This window comes from Notothenia rossii, assembly GCF_949606895.1.
Source record: "Notothenia rossii genome assembly, chromosome: 3".
Taxonomy (NCBI): Eukaryota; Metazoa; Chordata; class Actinopteri; order Perciformes; family Nototheniidae; genus Notothenia; species Notothenia rossii.
This window is the reverse complement of record NC_136901.1, coordinates 11,683,761-11,701,483: the sequence shown is the minus strand read 5'-3', so window position 1 is coordinate 11,701,483 and position 17,723 is coordinate 11,683,761. Positions and strand designations below refer to the sequence as shown.

The following is a 17,723-nucleotide window of genomic DNA, read 5'->3' as shown; positions in this document are numbered from 1 at the left end:
ATGGAAAGCAAAGGTCAGGACAAAGAGACGGTTTCAGTGAATGAAATCTTTCTTCTACTTGTTTGATTCCCCCCCTCACCGTTAAATATATCCAGACGTAATAACAAAAGCATCCAAGCTATAATAAATGCTTCTCCTCCATGTTGCCATTTTTATGTTAAGCTAAGCTAACTGTTTTCTGGCTAGAGCTTCATATTGAACAGCGGATATGATATAATGAAGTTATTAAGTTATAACCCAATAATTCTACTCCTGGCATTTTTAATATAAGGAATACAATAAGGTGCCTTTGATGAATGTATCAACTGTATCCTATGGCCCCTCTATATCCCTCTCTATGCTATTTACTCCTCTTCCTCCCTTCCTGTCTTCTGTCCTCTGTCTTAACTATACCCTTTTCAAAGCTAACTGAAGTCCAAGGGAAAATTGTTCTACCCTTTTCTAGAAAATGGTGTGCCTTTCCAAAGGATGCTGTTTTACCTGGAGGACAGGTTCCCCATCATTACCTTGAGAGTGCAAAGATCACTCAGGGAAGAGGTCTCAGAGTTATTTATTCTCCTCACATGCTCAAACACACTTCGGCATGTGCTCAAATACACACAAAGAAGCACACATGAATGGAAAGTAACACGGCGCAGAGAATGTCTGTCTTTTTCTGCCTTGAAAAATATCTCGGGGCTTTGTGATTGAGGAACTGTGGGGTGGATCCAAGAGGCTAATAAAACAAAGAGCAAACACGCTACCTGGCATTAGCATCAGCTCCATGACATGCTGTTAAATAGACTCCCTGCTGCAACTGGGAACACACACCTGTATCATCAAGAGGGGAATGTAATTGACTCGATTTGATCCATGAGCAGTTTGATGTGGTTCAGCTTAGTTGTTAGCCATGCTAGCATCATGTCTGAGGGGAGAATGAGAGCACGTTGGTGACTCCAGATGAACACATCACAATCTATGGGATTTTGTAAATACATTAAATGTCTACTCTCTTCCCCTGACTCTAGAATTATTGGAATAGCCAACGTTAACCATTTTATAATTGTAAAATATAATAATGATGATTGTTTAACAATAAAAACGCTTAAAACCGTAGACTGCCACAACAGAAGTGGAAGCAACCTGTCAATCACAAGGTACCCGCTCGAAAGCATACACTACTTGATATTTTTGACTCTAAATGGCACAATGATTAACAAATAAACATCAAGCTGTATTGAGGAAGACTTGAAACCATTAACTTGTGAGGAACATGTTCACTGAGGTAATAACTCAAGTGAGAAGTAGGCTCATGATTTCATAGATTTCTATCAATTTAAAATTCTCTTCGGATATCAGAATAGCTAGAGACCATTTGGTGTGTCTCCATCCACAAACCATTATTGACAGAAATGCAAGCAATAATGGAAAGGATAGGTAATTCAGAGGAAAGTAGGAACACAAGAAACAATATTGATTGGACCAAATTGATTCACAATTCAACTCGATAAAAAATGATTTCCAATAAACCAGTCCGGCACCATCGTGCACGCTCGACATCAACACACAACAAGAAATGACAGTTATTGGAATCAAATAATACACAGTTGCATGTATGTAGTGTGTGTTTTGAAGAGAGTTGTGAATCATCTCCTCTCTGGCTCTTCCTCCCATCTAGAAGACACTCCCCCCCCTTCCCCCCCCCCTCCCCCTCCCCCCCCCACCCGCCGCTACAGGTGAAATCGAATCCAATTACGGCAATAAGTACCTGCTTAAGTAACCTGCTGCTCCGGCTCTTGGGAATCATCCATCATGGGGGAATTAAGGGTTAAGACCTCCAACACTAACCCACAACCCGGTGAGACCAGAGCTCTCATCCCAAACTCAGATAAATGAAACAAGCATGTGAAAGAGAATATTGCCTTTAACAATGACCAATATGAATCAACTCCAAAGGCCCGACAGACAGGGGAGTCCTTTGGAAAGAGGAAATGATATGAAGAATGGCAAAGCGGGTTACTTATGAAACATGTCATTTATGATTTTACTGTTTTTTTATGGCATCACCCTAAGATAAATGCGTCCTTAGAGATAAAGCAATATAAAAAAGGGTTTGATTGATGAAAATAAACATTTCCCAACACACGTGAACTTCCCTTTCTTTGACAATTATATTGTTGCGATGGAAAACAATGGCTGATTTCCATTTGATTTGTTAGTACTGTGATCACACTCTTCCATAACACTGGCAACATCCCTGAATTGTTAATATGATTTTCTACCATCATTTTGTCTTGAATTTTGGCCTGCGGTTAAGCAACACAGATGCTCTGTCAGTAGACAAAGATCATTGGCTTGACCAGTGGAATATTTGTATTATACAAGCGCTTCGTGGAGGCTCAGGAAACTTAAGTGGATAGAACCACACATCTTCATTATACAACTGGCACATTTGGAGAGCACAAAAATCCACTGGCAGAATATAAACAGTTGTTTGTCTTGTCAGAGCTGATGTTGGGGGGAAGCTTCTGTATCACAGCAGATGTCTGCCTGCCCAGCATGTAAAAGCAGCCTAGCACTGCCATCCCAGAGTTATAACTTCAAATCTCATCCAATAGTCGCACTACCAAGCTGCATCGACTTCATTTGCAAACAAATGCTCTGTAGCTAAGCAAAGGTACACACAGTATTTCAAGCCTTACTGCTGTCTCGGAGAATGGGCTTTTAATTTGTCAATTTCCTGCCCTGTCACTCATTCCCTAAAGGAATAATGCGTGTTGATGTGCTTCCAAAACGGAGTTCAAAGTCATTGTGAAGGGTTGGGGAAATGATCAGCGTGTCAAATAGTGATGATAATAAGGGTCGAACTGGAAAGAGATTCAAAACAAGTCAACAACAGTAAACCGGCGCGCATTTGGCATATATCTTACAATGCTACAAAGCCTGGTGCACGTAACTGAGAAGTCACTGGGATCATGGACATTGTTCAAGCTGTTTAGAAAGCTGTTTAAATAGGAATTTGGAACGTCAGTCATATCATGTTTTTGCAAATTTGGACCTTGTTCGGGGTGACACTGAGTTTGGCGAGCCTCCTCATGTCACCATCCGCCACATGCTGGCTTTGGAGAAAAAACAAGTCACAATGACATTAACACAAACCCATAATATCTAGTACAAGCGTCACACCTGCCAAGCGCCAGATGCCGTCCACTCGTGACCGAGCCGCTTACCTTGGCGATTTGGACACACCAGTTGAGCAGCAGCTGCGATCCGATGTTGTCCTTGTGCTCGTGCACGTAGTCGAGGAGGCAGCCGTGGGGCATGAGCTGCGTGACCAGCTGGATGGTGGGGCTCAGACACACGCCGAGCAGACGCACCAGGTGGGGGTGCTCCATGCTGGCCATGATCAGGGCCTCCTGGGTGAGAGGGGGGGGGGGAAAGGGACAAAGAGGGACTAAAGAAGGCTGTCGCAATTCATGGCTGTGAATACAAAACAAGTTTTTCCTCTATTTACTGTGATCTATGTATTGTGGAAAATAGGAGCGTATTTTATTTCCACAGTCAATTAGTGTCTTGGCATGAAATTTAGAATAGTAAAGTGACACTCATTTGTGTTGGAGCCTTCAGAATCTCGACATCAAGACTAGGAACACCTGCTGTGGATATTCTACTCATGGAGGAGTAGTAGAATTGTGTCTGTCCTTGCATCTATAATCCATGGTATAATTCTGCCCTGTATTCCAAAGACTTCCTACTGTAGGTGGAGTAAGATGCATAAATTAGGACTTGTGGGATGATGACTGTATATGCATGCACAGCATCTGTCCACAGAGTATTCGCACTGTGCGAGAAAATCCTGCAGAAACCCTCTTCCAAGCTGCCTTTTTCCATCCATTTTTGATGGTGTATAAAACACAGAGGTTATGAAATGTTGCAGCATCGAAACACCGCAACGCGAGTCGAGCATTTACACACTGCCTGTCCAATACAGTGTGTTTGATTTCCAATACCTCTGCGTGTGAATGCGTGTCTTCCCGCAGCAGATGGACGTAGAGTTGGGACTCCACGTCGGGTAATTGTTATTGCCGCACTGCGAGCAGAAGGATGTGCGGCGGTGATGAAGTGTCATGATAGCGAGGGGTTGGTACTCGTGTCCGGCGTGTGTGTGCATGAGCAGGAGCTGCACTCATGAGTTTAAAGAACACTCACTTCCAGCCTCTCAGTCACGCGCTCTCACATGCGGACACGCTCTCTAAAACACTCACACACTCAAGGACGCACTCCCTGCATACGGTCGAGGAGGTGTATATCCAGGCTTGGCCCCGGGGCTGGCTGATAGATAAATGAGGTGCCTTTTTAAATTTAGGTGCTAAAGAATGAGCTTAGAGGGAGAGTGGTGGCCGTGTGGATTAATTCTAAACAGGGGAGGGGGGGGGGGGGCATATAGGCCATAGAGAGGATTCTGGCACCATCAGGGCTCTGATTTAAACAGAGCCTCGCGGCCCAAGGTGGTGCCACTACATCTCCACTTCATAAAACCACCCCCCCCCCCCTCCCCCCCACTGCTCCTCTGCAACTGGCCTGACATTACACAACTCCAGCCAACACCTCGGGATCAAGAGAAAAAAGGGAGGGAGAGTGTGTGTAACAGAAAGACGAAGAAGCTTTTATTCCGCGCCGGTGATCCCAAAAGACTCGCGACTCGTAAACTACGTCCAGCTAAACTCTTCCTCGTGTGTGTGTGTGTGTGTGTGTGTGTGTGTGTGTGTGTGTGTGTTTCTCTCTCATCTCCCTGAGCGCTGACCTCCATTACTGCCGGCTGACCCTCCTTTCCCATCTAGCTCACACACACACACACACACACACACACACACACACACACACACACACACACACACACACACACACACACACACACACACACACACACACACACACACACACACACACACACACACACACACACACACACACACACACACACACACACACACACACACACACACACAATGATAGCCTGGCACAGAAGAAGAAGCCGCAGCAAAGGTGTGTGTTGCTAAATTAGTGTGGCTTTTGCATTTCACACAAAATATTCAACCCCGCACTCTCGCGTCACATATATGCCAACACAAGTAAAAAAAATCACCGACATGCGAGGCCGCCGCCACCCGGGGGGGCCTTTTGTTGTAAAGTGCGCGCTGTTTGCTTATGCGTGTTTGTGTGTGTGGGTTTTCCGAGTGTGTTTGGAGCCGGCACTCCAGTGGCCGGTTTCCCAGTTGTGAAGCGTGAGCCTGCCTTTAGATTGCTGTTTAACAAGTCGGCAGACGGAGCATATTGGCTCTGGGTGGACGGAGACCCCCGCTGGGAGGAACAGGGGAAGGAGGAGAGGGAGATGAGTAAGGAAAACGCAGGAACAGAACAGAATGAGAGCATTTTATCAAATTTTTCTAGGTTTTAACTTGAGTTTCTCGCAAAAAAACAAGATTACAATTGAAGACTTCATGATAAAGTTTTAGCTTATCTTTGCCCAATACTTATCAGAGCTTGTGTGCTTCATCATTCAGTTGAATAGAGCCGATTATATGCGTTATTTAGCCAAGCAGATCCTGCTCTATGTACAGGGAATGAGGTCGGAGACAGGAATACAACGTCTTTATCAACAAGTGTGTATTCCCTGGCAACCAAAAAGCATTGAAATCTAATATTTGAACTGAATATCTGACAAGTATCTCTGCGGGCTTCTTCAAAACAGCAAAAGCATATCCCTCCTAGTTCCTTTTGCTCAATGATGGTGGCCGTCGGGTGCAAACGCTGGGACCGGGACACTTACTTTGGCAATCCTTATTACAGCGTATTTCTGGAATATTCATTAAGGTCACACGCTCAGCTATATGATGTGTGTTACTGAGTTGGGTCACACAGAGTTAGAGAGACAATCGTCGTTCTGAATTATCAATAGATGTATTCATTTAAAGTGAGCTGACACCGAGGTTAGAGGAAGTTCAGAGAAGGCCTCAGGTTATAAAAACAGTTAACCTTTGTTAGTTTACTACTCCTAAGGATGTCACGAGATGATGACTTTTCAATATATACAAGTGTGGCTTTCAGAGGGACAAACATGTGACATTTTGTGTGGTAGGCTGCATGATCAGATGTGTGTGTGTTCACTGCAGTGGCTATACAGTATATGCTGTAAGATTGTTGCTACTGTTGGGGGACATTTCCGCGATTGGCAGGTGATGTTGTACTCCTGATTATTATTGTTGTTGCGCAACTGAATAATAATTCATCTCAACCAATGTCTGTGTTTGTGTTTTATTTATCTCATTAACATTAAGGTTGGTGAGCCATACATTGCACTAACATTTATTCAGCAGCTATCTCCAGACTTTTGATGCATTATTATATTAAGATTTTTAACAGTTTGGAGCAAACCTCCAAGACGATATTGAAGATTACGAAACCTCTTTATAAGTAAATTACAGTAGAGGTGTGTGAAAAGAAAGATAGGTGGAAGACAGATTGGAAGAAAAGGTGACGAAGATAAGGGAGGAAGAATGGGAAACTCCCCAGCTTACTCCTCTCCTCCTCCCCTCTATCACTCCTGGATTCCAATAAAGCCATTTCTCATAAACAAGTGCTGTTTTTTAATAGACTCTCGTTCGATACATGCCTGGCCGTATAGCGCTGTGAAGTTCACTTTATCACCGGCTCTGACTGAGAAGGTACTCTCGTAAGAATTTACTGCCGAATGCACAATCCCACAAAGTGACAGGCTCGGCCATTTCTTTCGACAAGGCTGAGGAACAAACAGGAACACACAGGGCGAAAACGGACACAAATTGCGGCGGGCATAAATACTCACGTCCATGAACTCCACGTTGGCTTTCGGGCCGGTGGTCTCGTTGAGGATTTTAATGGCAACAGGGATCTTCACTGTCTCACCTTCTGGCACCCAAATGCCCTGAAATGTACAAGTAATCACCATAAATGCAGTTTCAATAAACATGTCCACAGCCATGATGATGTTGATGGGGACTTACTGTGTTTAACGGTGTCTTCTGTCCCGCTTACATTCCTCAAATACAAATAAAACTAGAAACTGTGGAAACATTGACGTTCGTGCATAATTTTAAGTAATGTCCCCATGGGATAGAGAGATCACTTTTACAAAAATGGGACTAACATGAAGTCACAGTGACCTTTAACCATCACATTTTAGTCAATTCATCCTTGCTTCCAAGTGGTTGTTTTTACTCACAACAAATAGCTCTGATTCTTATATGGCTGTAACACTTGTTTATGTAGATAAGCTATGGTCATAACATCTAACTTTACCAAAGGCCTTGGTGGTAAAAAAAGAAGCTACAAATACGTATTCAATGAGTTGCAGGGTGTTATGAATAATGTTGCCAAGGGCAGTGAAGTTGGCAAGCAAACTCCAGTTTCTGTTCCAGGTCCTAGAGCGGCCCTGGACTCATGTCCGTCAGGAGACACTGACACAAAGGGAAATGTTGGTGCTTCTTGTTTAGGTTGTCAATTATAATTGCAAGCGGAAAAGCTTTTTATTTGATTGTCTTCATGCCAACGAGCTGATGTGGGATGTGTAATAAGGAGGCGACAATTCAACACACTGACCTTGTACACTGTTCCAAAAGCTCCAGATCCTAGAATCTTGACCCTTTTCAGCTCCGTCTCCTTCAGGATCCGCAGCTGAGCCTGGTTGGGGGCCGTTCCGCTGGGGGTCAGGGGCTCCACCAACTGACAAAACACACAACACAAATTAAGTCCATTTATCCTCGTCAACTGTTTTTATGGCTAGGAAAATAAAGCATTCCTCTTGGCTTTTTTATGTAAAACCTGAAGCACTTCTTTTGATTTAAGTCAAAACACTTGTAACCTCTTGCTCTTGGCACTCTGCATGCATAAACATGTCTTAAGAGTGGAGCATCCTTTTATTCTAATCAACAAAAAACAAGTCTTGGAAAGAGAAGGAGGCTTTTTAAAAAAAAGCAGCCAGCCTGCCTTGTCCTGATAGTCGTGAATTTGGCTGGTGCACGGAGGGATTTGTGAAATACAAATAATTCAGGTGTGTGGAGTTCTGTCGAAACTGGCAGTTACCTATGTGGGCCGCGGCGTGAGCAAATCACAGGGTGGTGTCACCTGCTATCACAGCCGACAAAGAGTAGCGGCTCACCAGCTGTGCACATACAAAACAATTCCAATTTCGAGGTTATGACAAGCCTCCTCCGCACTGCCTGGCTGCCAGTTACAGCTGACACTGAACAGCATCCCAGCAGCTGGCCGGCCACCCGCCCGCCTCACCAGTAGCCGCTCAACAAAGCCCCGGCTAGTAAATATAAAGGACCTGTAACCGAGGAGGAGAACACTGAGCCAAAAGGAAGTAGCATACATGTATCTCAGAACACATGTATATTCCACATAAGCGCAAATATTGACACCACACACATAGAGGATATATTAGCTCCACAGGAAGTCAATGCCCCCGATCGATACGAGTCTTAATGAGCCTATCGGGCGCCCCATTCGCCGCGGTTTATCAGCGGCATAATCACCCAGCTCAACCACGGCCATCAAACAATATAATGAGACCATATATCAGTCGGTCGGCCACACAAGCACTTACTTAATGTGATATAAAACCGTCAGCACAATAGGAGCGGCCATCGCAACGCCAGGCGGGGCAACAGAAAGGATGACATTGCCCACAGCTCGGCAATGACACGTCGTTTAATGGCCGCTGTTATGGCCCGGGGCCTGGAGGCGCGGTGTTAGCCTGCTGACATGTCACCGCAGGAAGTGAGTGAGCTGACAGGGAAGTGGATGGAGGATGAGGGATACATATTGAGGGAGGGGAGTGAGGTGGCTGGAGGTTGTATAATAACCTACATCCTAATCCTTTAGCCAACTGCATTACTGTTCGATTTGACTTGAGATATTTTGACATGAATCCGACCATTTTTCATTATCGGCTGATGGTCAAATAAATGGACATGACCTAGATCTCTTTGCATTGTTGAAATATCGTTGCTTTTTGTGTGACTATCAGTAAAAAGTCACACGATGACACAACCAATTACGCTAGCAATTCACGCGCAAGAGACTTTCTGCAAATAAGATCATAGTTTGTATCAATAGGGTCTGGTTGATTTGGATAAAGAATAGATTAAAATATTCTAAACATAGCGTACCTTAAGCGATATTAATTTATTATTGCAATCTTTTCTTTTAGGTAACTAAAATATTGTTATCATCTTAAGTCCCCTTCCACAGCAGTACATGGTTTACCTTCAGACTCAGCATGGCTCCCGTCTGGGGACATGCCGGCTGCCACTGACGATAGATAATAGACTGCATTTGGATGGAAGTACCTCATATCAACTACATTTAAAACAGCCTTTAGGCCAGGGTGACCCAGAGCTACCCAAGTGACAGATTGAGATGTTGTTAGTCCTTCAAAAGAACGTATTGGGTTTTGGTAGAGCTAGCCCTACCCAATTTCCAATTCTATTATTGGGCGGCGAATGTAGGGAGTATGCTCTATTGGCTAAGTGCCCCTTCTACAGAGACACCAGCTTGGATTCTTATTGAATCGGCCTACTGCGGTAGAACTTCATTGCCGGCTTTGCTTGGATCAGCTCTTCCATTGGAATTGTATACCTACAAGAGTAATCCATTGGTATATCGTTCTCTTAGAATCTGGGTACAGTTACATAAGATGTCTATACCATCACCGATTTACTCGAACCATATGTTCCCACCCTCTGTAATGGATTCTGCTTTTAAGATCTGGAATAATGGGGGAATACGTAGTTTTGAAGATCTGTATATAAACAAGGTATTCGCCTCATTTAGTCAGTTGACAGAAACATTTTGTATTCCACCCGGCCATCTTTTCAGATATTTCCAAATTCGAAATTTCACACGTAGTAAATACCCGCAGTTTCCAAATAAACCAGCGGAAACAACCTTAGACAGAATTCTTGAAATAAATGTGCAGAATAGAGGAGTAATTAGGGTGTTGTATAATGTATTTTCCTCCCTGCATTCTCCCTCTCTTTCAACAATCAGATCTCAGTGGGAAGATGATCTAGCATTTGAAATAACAGATGGCAGTCCATCCTTCAAAGAGTTCACTCTTCCTCAATTTGTGCCAGACATGGCCTTCTCCAATTCAAGGTATTACACCGCCTTCATTTATCAAAGGAAAAACTAGCAAAGATGTATCCAGGGGTAGATCCCTTATGCAACAGATGTAAGTCAGTAACAGGGTCCCTCATCCATACTTTCTGGACATGTCCAAATCGTCATAATTATTGGACATCCATATTTGATACGTTTTCTAAGATCTTTAAAGTAACATTTACCCCTTCTCCTCTTACTGCAATTTTTGGAGTCGTCCCGGACGACATTGTCCTTTCCAGACATTATTCAAACGCTGTTGCTTTTGCTTCCCTAATTGCGAGGCGACTTATACTTATGAGGTGGAAGCAGGAGGCGTCTCCCACTCATGTCCACTGGGTGACAGAACTTATGATGTTTCTACACATGGAGAAAATAAAGTGTACTTTGGGTGGCTCCACTTGTAAATTTTATAGGACCTGGCAACCATTTTTAACGTACATGAAAAGTTTGAAACTGCCTACTCTTCCCTAACTGATTTATATTTATTAAAAAAAACTGAATTAGAACACAGATTATCTGTAGTCAACCATGATTAACATGTATCTCCACCTTGTCATATATTTTATTTTATTTGTATTGTTATGTGTTTTCAACCATCTGTTCGTTTATTATTTCAAAAATATTTTTGTACAATTAATCTTGTCTTATTTTGTAGGGGGGTGGGGGGGTTAACAAAAAATGGACAACCTGCAATTTTTTGTCACTGAAACTGAAACTGTATGTGTTGTTTAAGAAAAAGGAAAATAAAGTTTATTAAAAAAAAGAACGTAATGCATAAAAATAATAAATTACATATAATCAGATGTATTTGCAACGACAAGACGGACAAGCTTTGGTCACATCCATCAGCCTGATATTTGGCCAAAGAGCATCAGCTTGTTGCTGCATACAATGCCTGAATAACAAGGTGCTCTAGGTAGAGAGAAATGAAGAGATTCAGAGAGAGAGAGAGAGAGCAGACGAGGCACAGGGAGGAGGTGACGGAGCAGGAGTATGAGCAGATGGTGAAAGGCTGTAGCTGTTATTGTTAGATTAGGACAAAGCTGGACTGCTCTGATGAGGAGTGGAGGGGTCTATTAAATAAGACGCCGCACACCCATGGCCTGAAAAGCTCTCTTGAGCTCGTTCTCACACACACACACACTCATCACGCCACTTTATTTACCAGCTAATAATGCACCTCGCCTTTGCCAAATGAGCTTCGCCGGTGGCTCGGCGTGGAGGATTCGGATGCTTCATTGGACAAATAAGCAGTGTGTTCAAGCCTCGAGCAGGAATACATTCACAGAATTATTCCGTATTGAGTAAGTTAACAACGTCCTCAAACAGAAAGTTGCATTGCAAAACCCTCGGGTGTACGCTTTCATGTTAACATATAAAATGCTACATTTGTTGTGTGTGTAGGTGGAATTAGGTGGAACTAGGTGAGCTACAGAATAGTTCATTGTTTAGGGATATCATTCAATTTTAACTCTGTAGTCAGAATAGCTTAGTGAAGGTTAAAGAGGGTCATGAAATGTGGTATTACTAAAAGGATCATAAGACACAATGCAGCACCAAGGGGATACATGCATGAGAGTCCTTTCCAATGTTAATTTAACTATTAGGCTAAAAGAACTAGCTGAAGGCATGACCATTTGCTCCCTAACATTGTTCCATACAACAATGATCACCACATTTTCCTTTTTAAATTGGGTGTCATAATGGCCTTGTACAATATTCTTGTGCTAAACCACAATGACACATGGTGAGCTCATTATGAACATTAGCATGATAGCAGGAGAGTGTGCTTATCAGTATGCAAGGACATTCATTCTTGGTATTAGCAAGTCCATCCCAGCAGCAGTGATCTCACTTATCCTCCATCTGCATTTAAAGAGCAGTCTTTTTACTGTACTGCTTAGTTACTACATATAAATTAATCACTTAGATCTGTAAACAATCTTTATTAACCCATTGTGCACAAAGTTCTAATTGTGCTATTACTTGATCCATCAGACTTATTTATTGCATATTTGGTTATCATTTACGATGCACAACATTGTGAATTTACTGAAATACAATCAATGTTGTTAAAGTAAATGTATATATCGTTGTGTTCTGTCTGTCGGAAAACAGCTGTATTCACCGTCCGTCTGAAACCCTCTGTTTTAGTGACTGTCTCTTTAAGAGAACCAAAAAAGTCTACTCCTTTCTGATTGGTCAGTGTTTTTTGTGTCTTTCAAAGTTGTTCGAACCTCACTGGAGCAGACAATGACTGTAACGATACTGTAGCGACATCACATCAAATGTTTAGGCAAGTCCTAAAGGGTTTAAAGGGAAAGTTTCTAAATAGGGGCTGAAATTAAAGAAATGTAATCTAATGTTTCAATTTTGGACTTTAAAAGAAGTCTGTCTTGTTAATTCCGCTGCAAAAAAGCTATTTGTATTTTCTTTCAAATTATTAAAAAGATGTGAAATGTGCACTTTAAAAATGTGCCCTGGCCTCAATACATGAAAAGGTGATTTTTTTTGACTAGATTGAACATGAGTTTTAGTATATTTGAACAACAGCTGGCTGCACGATGTGCTTTTGTAACGACATCCCGTGCCTGTGTTCAGCCAGCCTGCCCTGGCGTGAACAACGGGAGCTGTCCAGCTCCTCTGAATGCTGAAATGCTTCTTGTATGAGAACAGTGGAAGGCATGTAAGCAGCATGGGAGCTGTCCACAGCCCGCGGTGCTGAAACATTCACATGGCCTGTGTCTGTTCAACGCTGCTGGAAGAGGACCTTGGGGGGAAGGATAAAGGGAGGGCGACTCCAAGTGCATTAGTCCTGCTTCATTGCACCGGGGTCAGAGTTCAAGGCCCGGGGTCACGCTGCAACAGTGAGGGGACTCTGCTGTTTGTGCGCTCTCTCCCTGCGAGCAAAGCAATTTGTTTTCAGGGGCTTCCTTTAAGAGGCACCACAGTGTGAGTCTGGCTTTTTTCCCCTTCAAAGTGAGGTGTGGGAAACAACAAAAACAGAGTCTAAAAGATAGGAGAATAAAGTGTTTGCACGCAAGGGAGACAGACAGGTAAATGGAGATCAAAATAAAGAAGAACAACTAAACGGGAGACGCGAGAAAAGAATATTAGAACAAATGGAAAAGTGGTGTGCTTTGCAACAGCCTTGAAACATGTCCTTGATATGTAAATGTAGGCCGTGTGCTCGGATCACGTTTTGACAGCATGACTCAAGGCTTTCTTTTTCCTGTCTGACACAAGAGGTGAACTCTCTGTTTTAAAAAAGGAAAACCAATGGCAGATAGGGAAAGAGAAGGGGAGTCCCTGAGCCATGGCTGTCCCCATATCCCTCACCCAGACAAGCTTGATCTCCATTCGCAGCCTCGGCTCTATTATTCGTTTGAATAGAGGATCCACATTCTGCAGCCGTCTAAAGCCTATCGTACAGTTTCATCAGCCAAAAAGAAGCTTGTGGAAAGTGTGATACAGCGTGCGGGAGCGCAGGTTTGTTAGTATGCTGGGTAGGCGAGAGCGGAGAGAGGCATTCAGATGGAAAGTAAACAGAGTATTCACAAAGTATGCATGCAGTGAGAATGCATATATTGATACTGTATGTTAAAAAGGAAGAATTCAAATCCCAGAGAGATGTGAGGAAACCACCACTGCCTTAAAAGAACTGATTCTGAAATACTGCTGCTGCTTTCTGCCCTCAGACTCAACATTAAACATGGAGAACAGGGTTCCTAGCTTAAGGCAAGATTCTTAGCTTTTTCTTAAACCCGCCTTTGAATAGAATATAAAATCATTTTTTCTGCTACCTGATTCTGAGTGGCGATAATGGTAAACAATATACAAAAAAAAGTAGATTTTATAATGCAAGATTAGACAAAGAAAAGCACAAAATCCTAGCTTTTTTTTTTACTTTGAATTGTTTTATTTAAAACATTTTAATACCAATTGAGCTGTATTTTTAGATACATGATTATTTTATCATTCTTTGCATGTAACTTTAACTTCTGTTGTATTCTACTTGATTTTACAGGTTTTTAACCTATTGTGTTTCCTTCGCCCTTTTTACGTTGTATGTGTAGCGCTTGAAATGCCTAGTTGAAAAAATTCTATTTTAGTAAACTTGCTTTGCCTTACTTTGTAGAACGAGTGCCCTCACCACTTGCACAATACCAATTTACAACAAAACCTTCATTTTTTTTAACTGAGGTGATGACTACGGATGAAATATCTACATTCCTGCAGGCATAAATCACAACTTCACATTATAACACTATCAAACATTGATCCATAGCTTAGCTCCTCACCATTCAGCTAATGTGATACTCAGGACACTAAAACACAGCTGCTAATGCATCGTGGGGATGGAACCCATGACCTACTCTTAATAAGTGGTATGTCTGTAATCCGTAGGCCAGCTTGTGTCAGGCGTTAAAGATTTGATTGTGTCTAATTACTTTTATACCCTATTAGGTTTCCCGGAGGATGGGAAAATTGACTCGGCTGGCAATATTTCATGATTCCCTGGTGGAGTATTGCGTCTAGGGTACATTTATTAACTTTGATGATTGTTTAATCATTTACCAATACCGTTTCATTGGCAAAATACACAGACAAATTACTTTTGGCCAAGATACGGAAGACCAAGAAACGGTGACCAATCGGAGACAGCTTTTTTAGGAGTGGTTCTTAAAGAGACAGTCGCTAAAACAGAGCGTTTCGGACGGAATTTGAATACAGGTATACTTAGACAGATAATTTGAAATAAATAAAGTGTTTTTTGCACAAGGAAGCTTATGAACATGTTTGAGTAGAAATCCAAAATAAAAATAAGTAACTTAAAAATAGCATGATAGGTGTCCTTTAAAACATATTCGGACTTTGAATTGAGGAATATGAAAGGATCTGCAGATGGATTGCGTCACCGTCAAAAATCAGTAACTTTATAACGGGAGATGCAAAAGGGGTCAAGAAGATCCCCCTGCAGACTCCCTCCCCACCCCCCCCCCCCCCCTCCTATCCTTCACTGTGACAGTACATTAGTGAATATTCTTGGACTGAAGACTTCCCTTCCAGTCAAGACGCTGTCGGAACAGGGCCCGCCTGATTAAGATGGATGTGTGTGGCCGGGACGAGGCAGAAAGTGCCCATGGCCGCCCTCCTCTGATTTCCCTCTCCAGCCTGACAGCTGTCTATAACACTGCCGCCTCTACCTGTAAATTATACTAATGCAGAGTGACAGGCAGCCTGCCCCACTCCTATAGGCAAGGCCACTCGGCGGACCTGCAGTGTGACACAACCGCTGGAACAAGAGAGTGTGTTGTAGGGTGATCAGCGCATCAACCCTGCACTCACCTACACCTTAATCTTTGACTTTCTCCTCTGAATATAAAGTCTGCTCAGCGGTCTAATGCTTCCAAGAAATGAACTCCCTTCAAGGCCAGATCGATGGGGCGATGGTGGCCGTGCATAATTTTCCGTGCAGTGCGTGGTTTGGCTAAGTACCATAGCCAAGGTTTAATGTTTCAAGGTTTGCTTTTAAGTCTAGCATTCGTCTGGAAAAGTGCACTGCCACTTTGAGGTAAAGGATTTCTAACAAACTCAAAGAAAGTGGCAAGCGATGCACCCAAAACAAACCAAAAAGATAAAGGGAAAAGGCTTTTAGAGCAGGGAAACATACAAAAGTGTCTAAGTTAGGCATTTCTGAGAAAGATGCATCAAAGACACCCATCAGCGGGCCATAGACTCAATCCCCTTTTGTGTTCTGTCCTTAGGCGAAAGAACATGATTCAACAGACATTTATTCAAATCAAAAACACTTTGAAATTGTCCCTTTTCGCAAACAAACTTTGCCTTGTTCATTTTGTGTCCCATAAGGTAGGCATCTTTCCCAATTTCCTCCCCGGGATCAATACAACCCATTAAACAGTGGTAATGTGTCTAAAGCCATTTCTAACCCCAGAGCTATTACTAATTTATTCTGTAGCTGCAATTCATTCTACAAATTCTGTACCCTCGGACCAAAATGAAGTCATGGTAAAAGCAGCAGAAAACTCTCACCTCCGTCTCCAAGAAGCGCCGCAGGGCCCTCTTCTTCTTGATGCTCTTGCGGCGGACAGAGACGGCCACGCTGAGCGCCAGAATGACGATGATAAACAAACCGCCGATGATGCCAGCTGCAATTAGCGGTGTCCTGTAGAGGCGGAGGAACAGGAGAAGCAAGAACATTGCAGGAAACCAAAAAGGCAATTTGAGAGGAAGTGCAAGGCTCAGACAATGACCACTTCTTAAACGTACCAAAAAAACTACTTCCTACAATTCCTTGTTTCTCTCTTCATTTTGCACACCTCTCTATCTTTATCCTTTCAACTAGTTACTTCCAGGCTAGAGATGCCAGGTCGTGCTCTTGCCCATACTGTAGTTCCACACTTTTCATTTAAGCAAGACAGTAAGTACATAGGTTTTCAGGCTCTTGACTATTTTTTGTTTCTTACGTAACGTGTTTTCTTTTAGAATAGTGGAAAGAAAACATCCAAACTAAACATTCAGGTCTTTTTTGACTAACTTTGTTGCGTGTCTGTAGATTTATCCAACATAAATATAAAATATTACATTTAAAAGAAAGAATGTAAGACAATACGTAATGTCTTAATCGATGATGAGGTGTACGGGGTGCATGTTGACCCCCTTCTGTAGTGTCCTGAAAAATGTGTGAAATGTTACGATAAATACATTTAAGGCGGTATTCTCATTATTACATACGCCAACACTTTCAAGTTTCATCTGTACGTCTATAATCTATTATTTTGTTCTTCTTCTGAACAGTATACTGCAAAATAACTTGATGGAGAAAAGTCCTTTATTTAACAAAGCATGGACATTTTCTTTTTGTTGCTTTAATGGAATTTAAACGTGCTACCCAGCGTAAGTCCTCCTCGACTATAACTCCTAATAAATGTGGAATTAAAAGTGCCAATCCTTCCCAAATTGCTTTTGAATCTTCTGTTGGGGTGGGGAGGGGGGGAAATCTGTTTAAGTCAGGCCTAAAGGTTGGAAGTTAAAAGCACTTCCTCTTCGATAATAACACCGCTAATGCTTTTGCCATTTACATACCTCTCGCACTTGTGTCTGCCATTATGCCACGGCTACAATCTCTCCTACTATTCATCTCTTTTCATTTATCCTTCCCCTCTGTATTCCATTTTCACCTTCTCGCCAGAATTATTCTTTTAAAAACATAGCACCTGCTTCTACCTGACTCCAAAACTCTATTAGTTGTAAAGGCCATTAGCGGCTAATGGAAGTCTCATGTACCATGGAGCTACGGATAGCAAGGTGCCGTCTGCTTTAGATATCGATTGTGAAGACCCCAAAGAAGGGCGGGGGACGGGGGGGGGAGACGGGGACGGGGTAGCTTGAAATGTACAAAGAGGCTGTGGGGTTTCGACATAATGAGATATACAGCCATGTGGTGAATAGTAATGTAGCAGTTTGGCATGGATTCAACAAACAGGGAGACAAGGAGAAACAACAACAAGGGGACG

At 42.6% G+C, this 17,723-nt stretch overlaps 1 protein-coding gene across 6 annotated transcripts in view; it reads right to left on the bottom strand.

The window, feature by feature from the left end:
• The window catches only part of LOC307032375 (receptor tyrosine-protein kinase erbB-4), a 237,893-nt gene that overhangs the window by 28,265 nt on the left and 191,905 nt on the right, over positions 1-17,723 (bottom strand). For 4 of the 6 annotated variants that reach the window (XM_079670293.1, XM_079670292.1, XM_079670290.1 and 1 more), the window contains 4 exons: positions 16,240-16,372; positions 7,618-7,740; positions 6,845-6,943; positions 3,210-3,395 (listed from right to left, as the gene is read on the bottom strand). In XM_079670293.1, the coding sequence (XP_079526419.1) occupies positions 3,210-3,395; positions 6,845-6,943; positions 7,618-7,740; positions 16,240-16,372 (541 nt within the window). The remainder of the gene's footprint in view (positions 1-3,209; positions 3,396-6,844; positions 6,944-7,617; positions 7,741-16,239; positions 16,373-17,723) is intronic. The other 2 variants (XM_079670289.1, XM_079670291.1) reach the window with 1 other exon arrangement.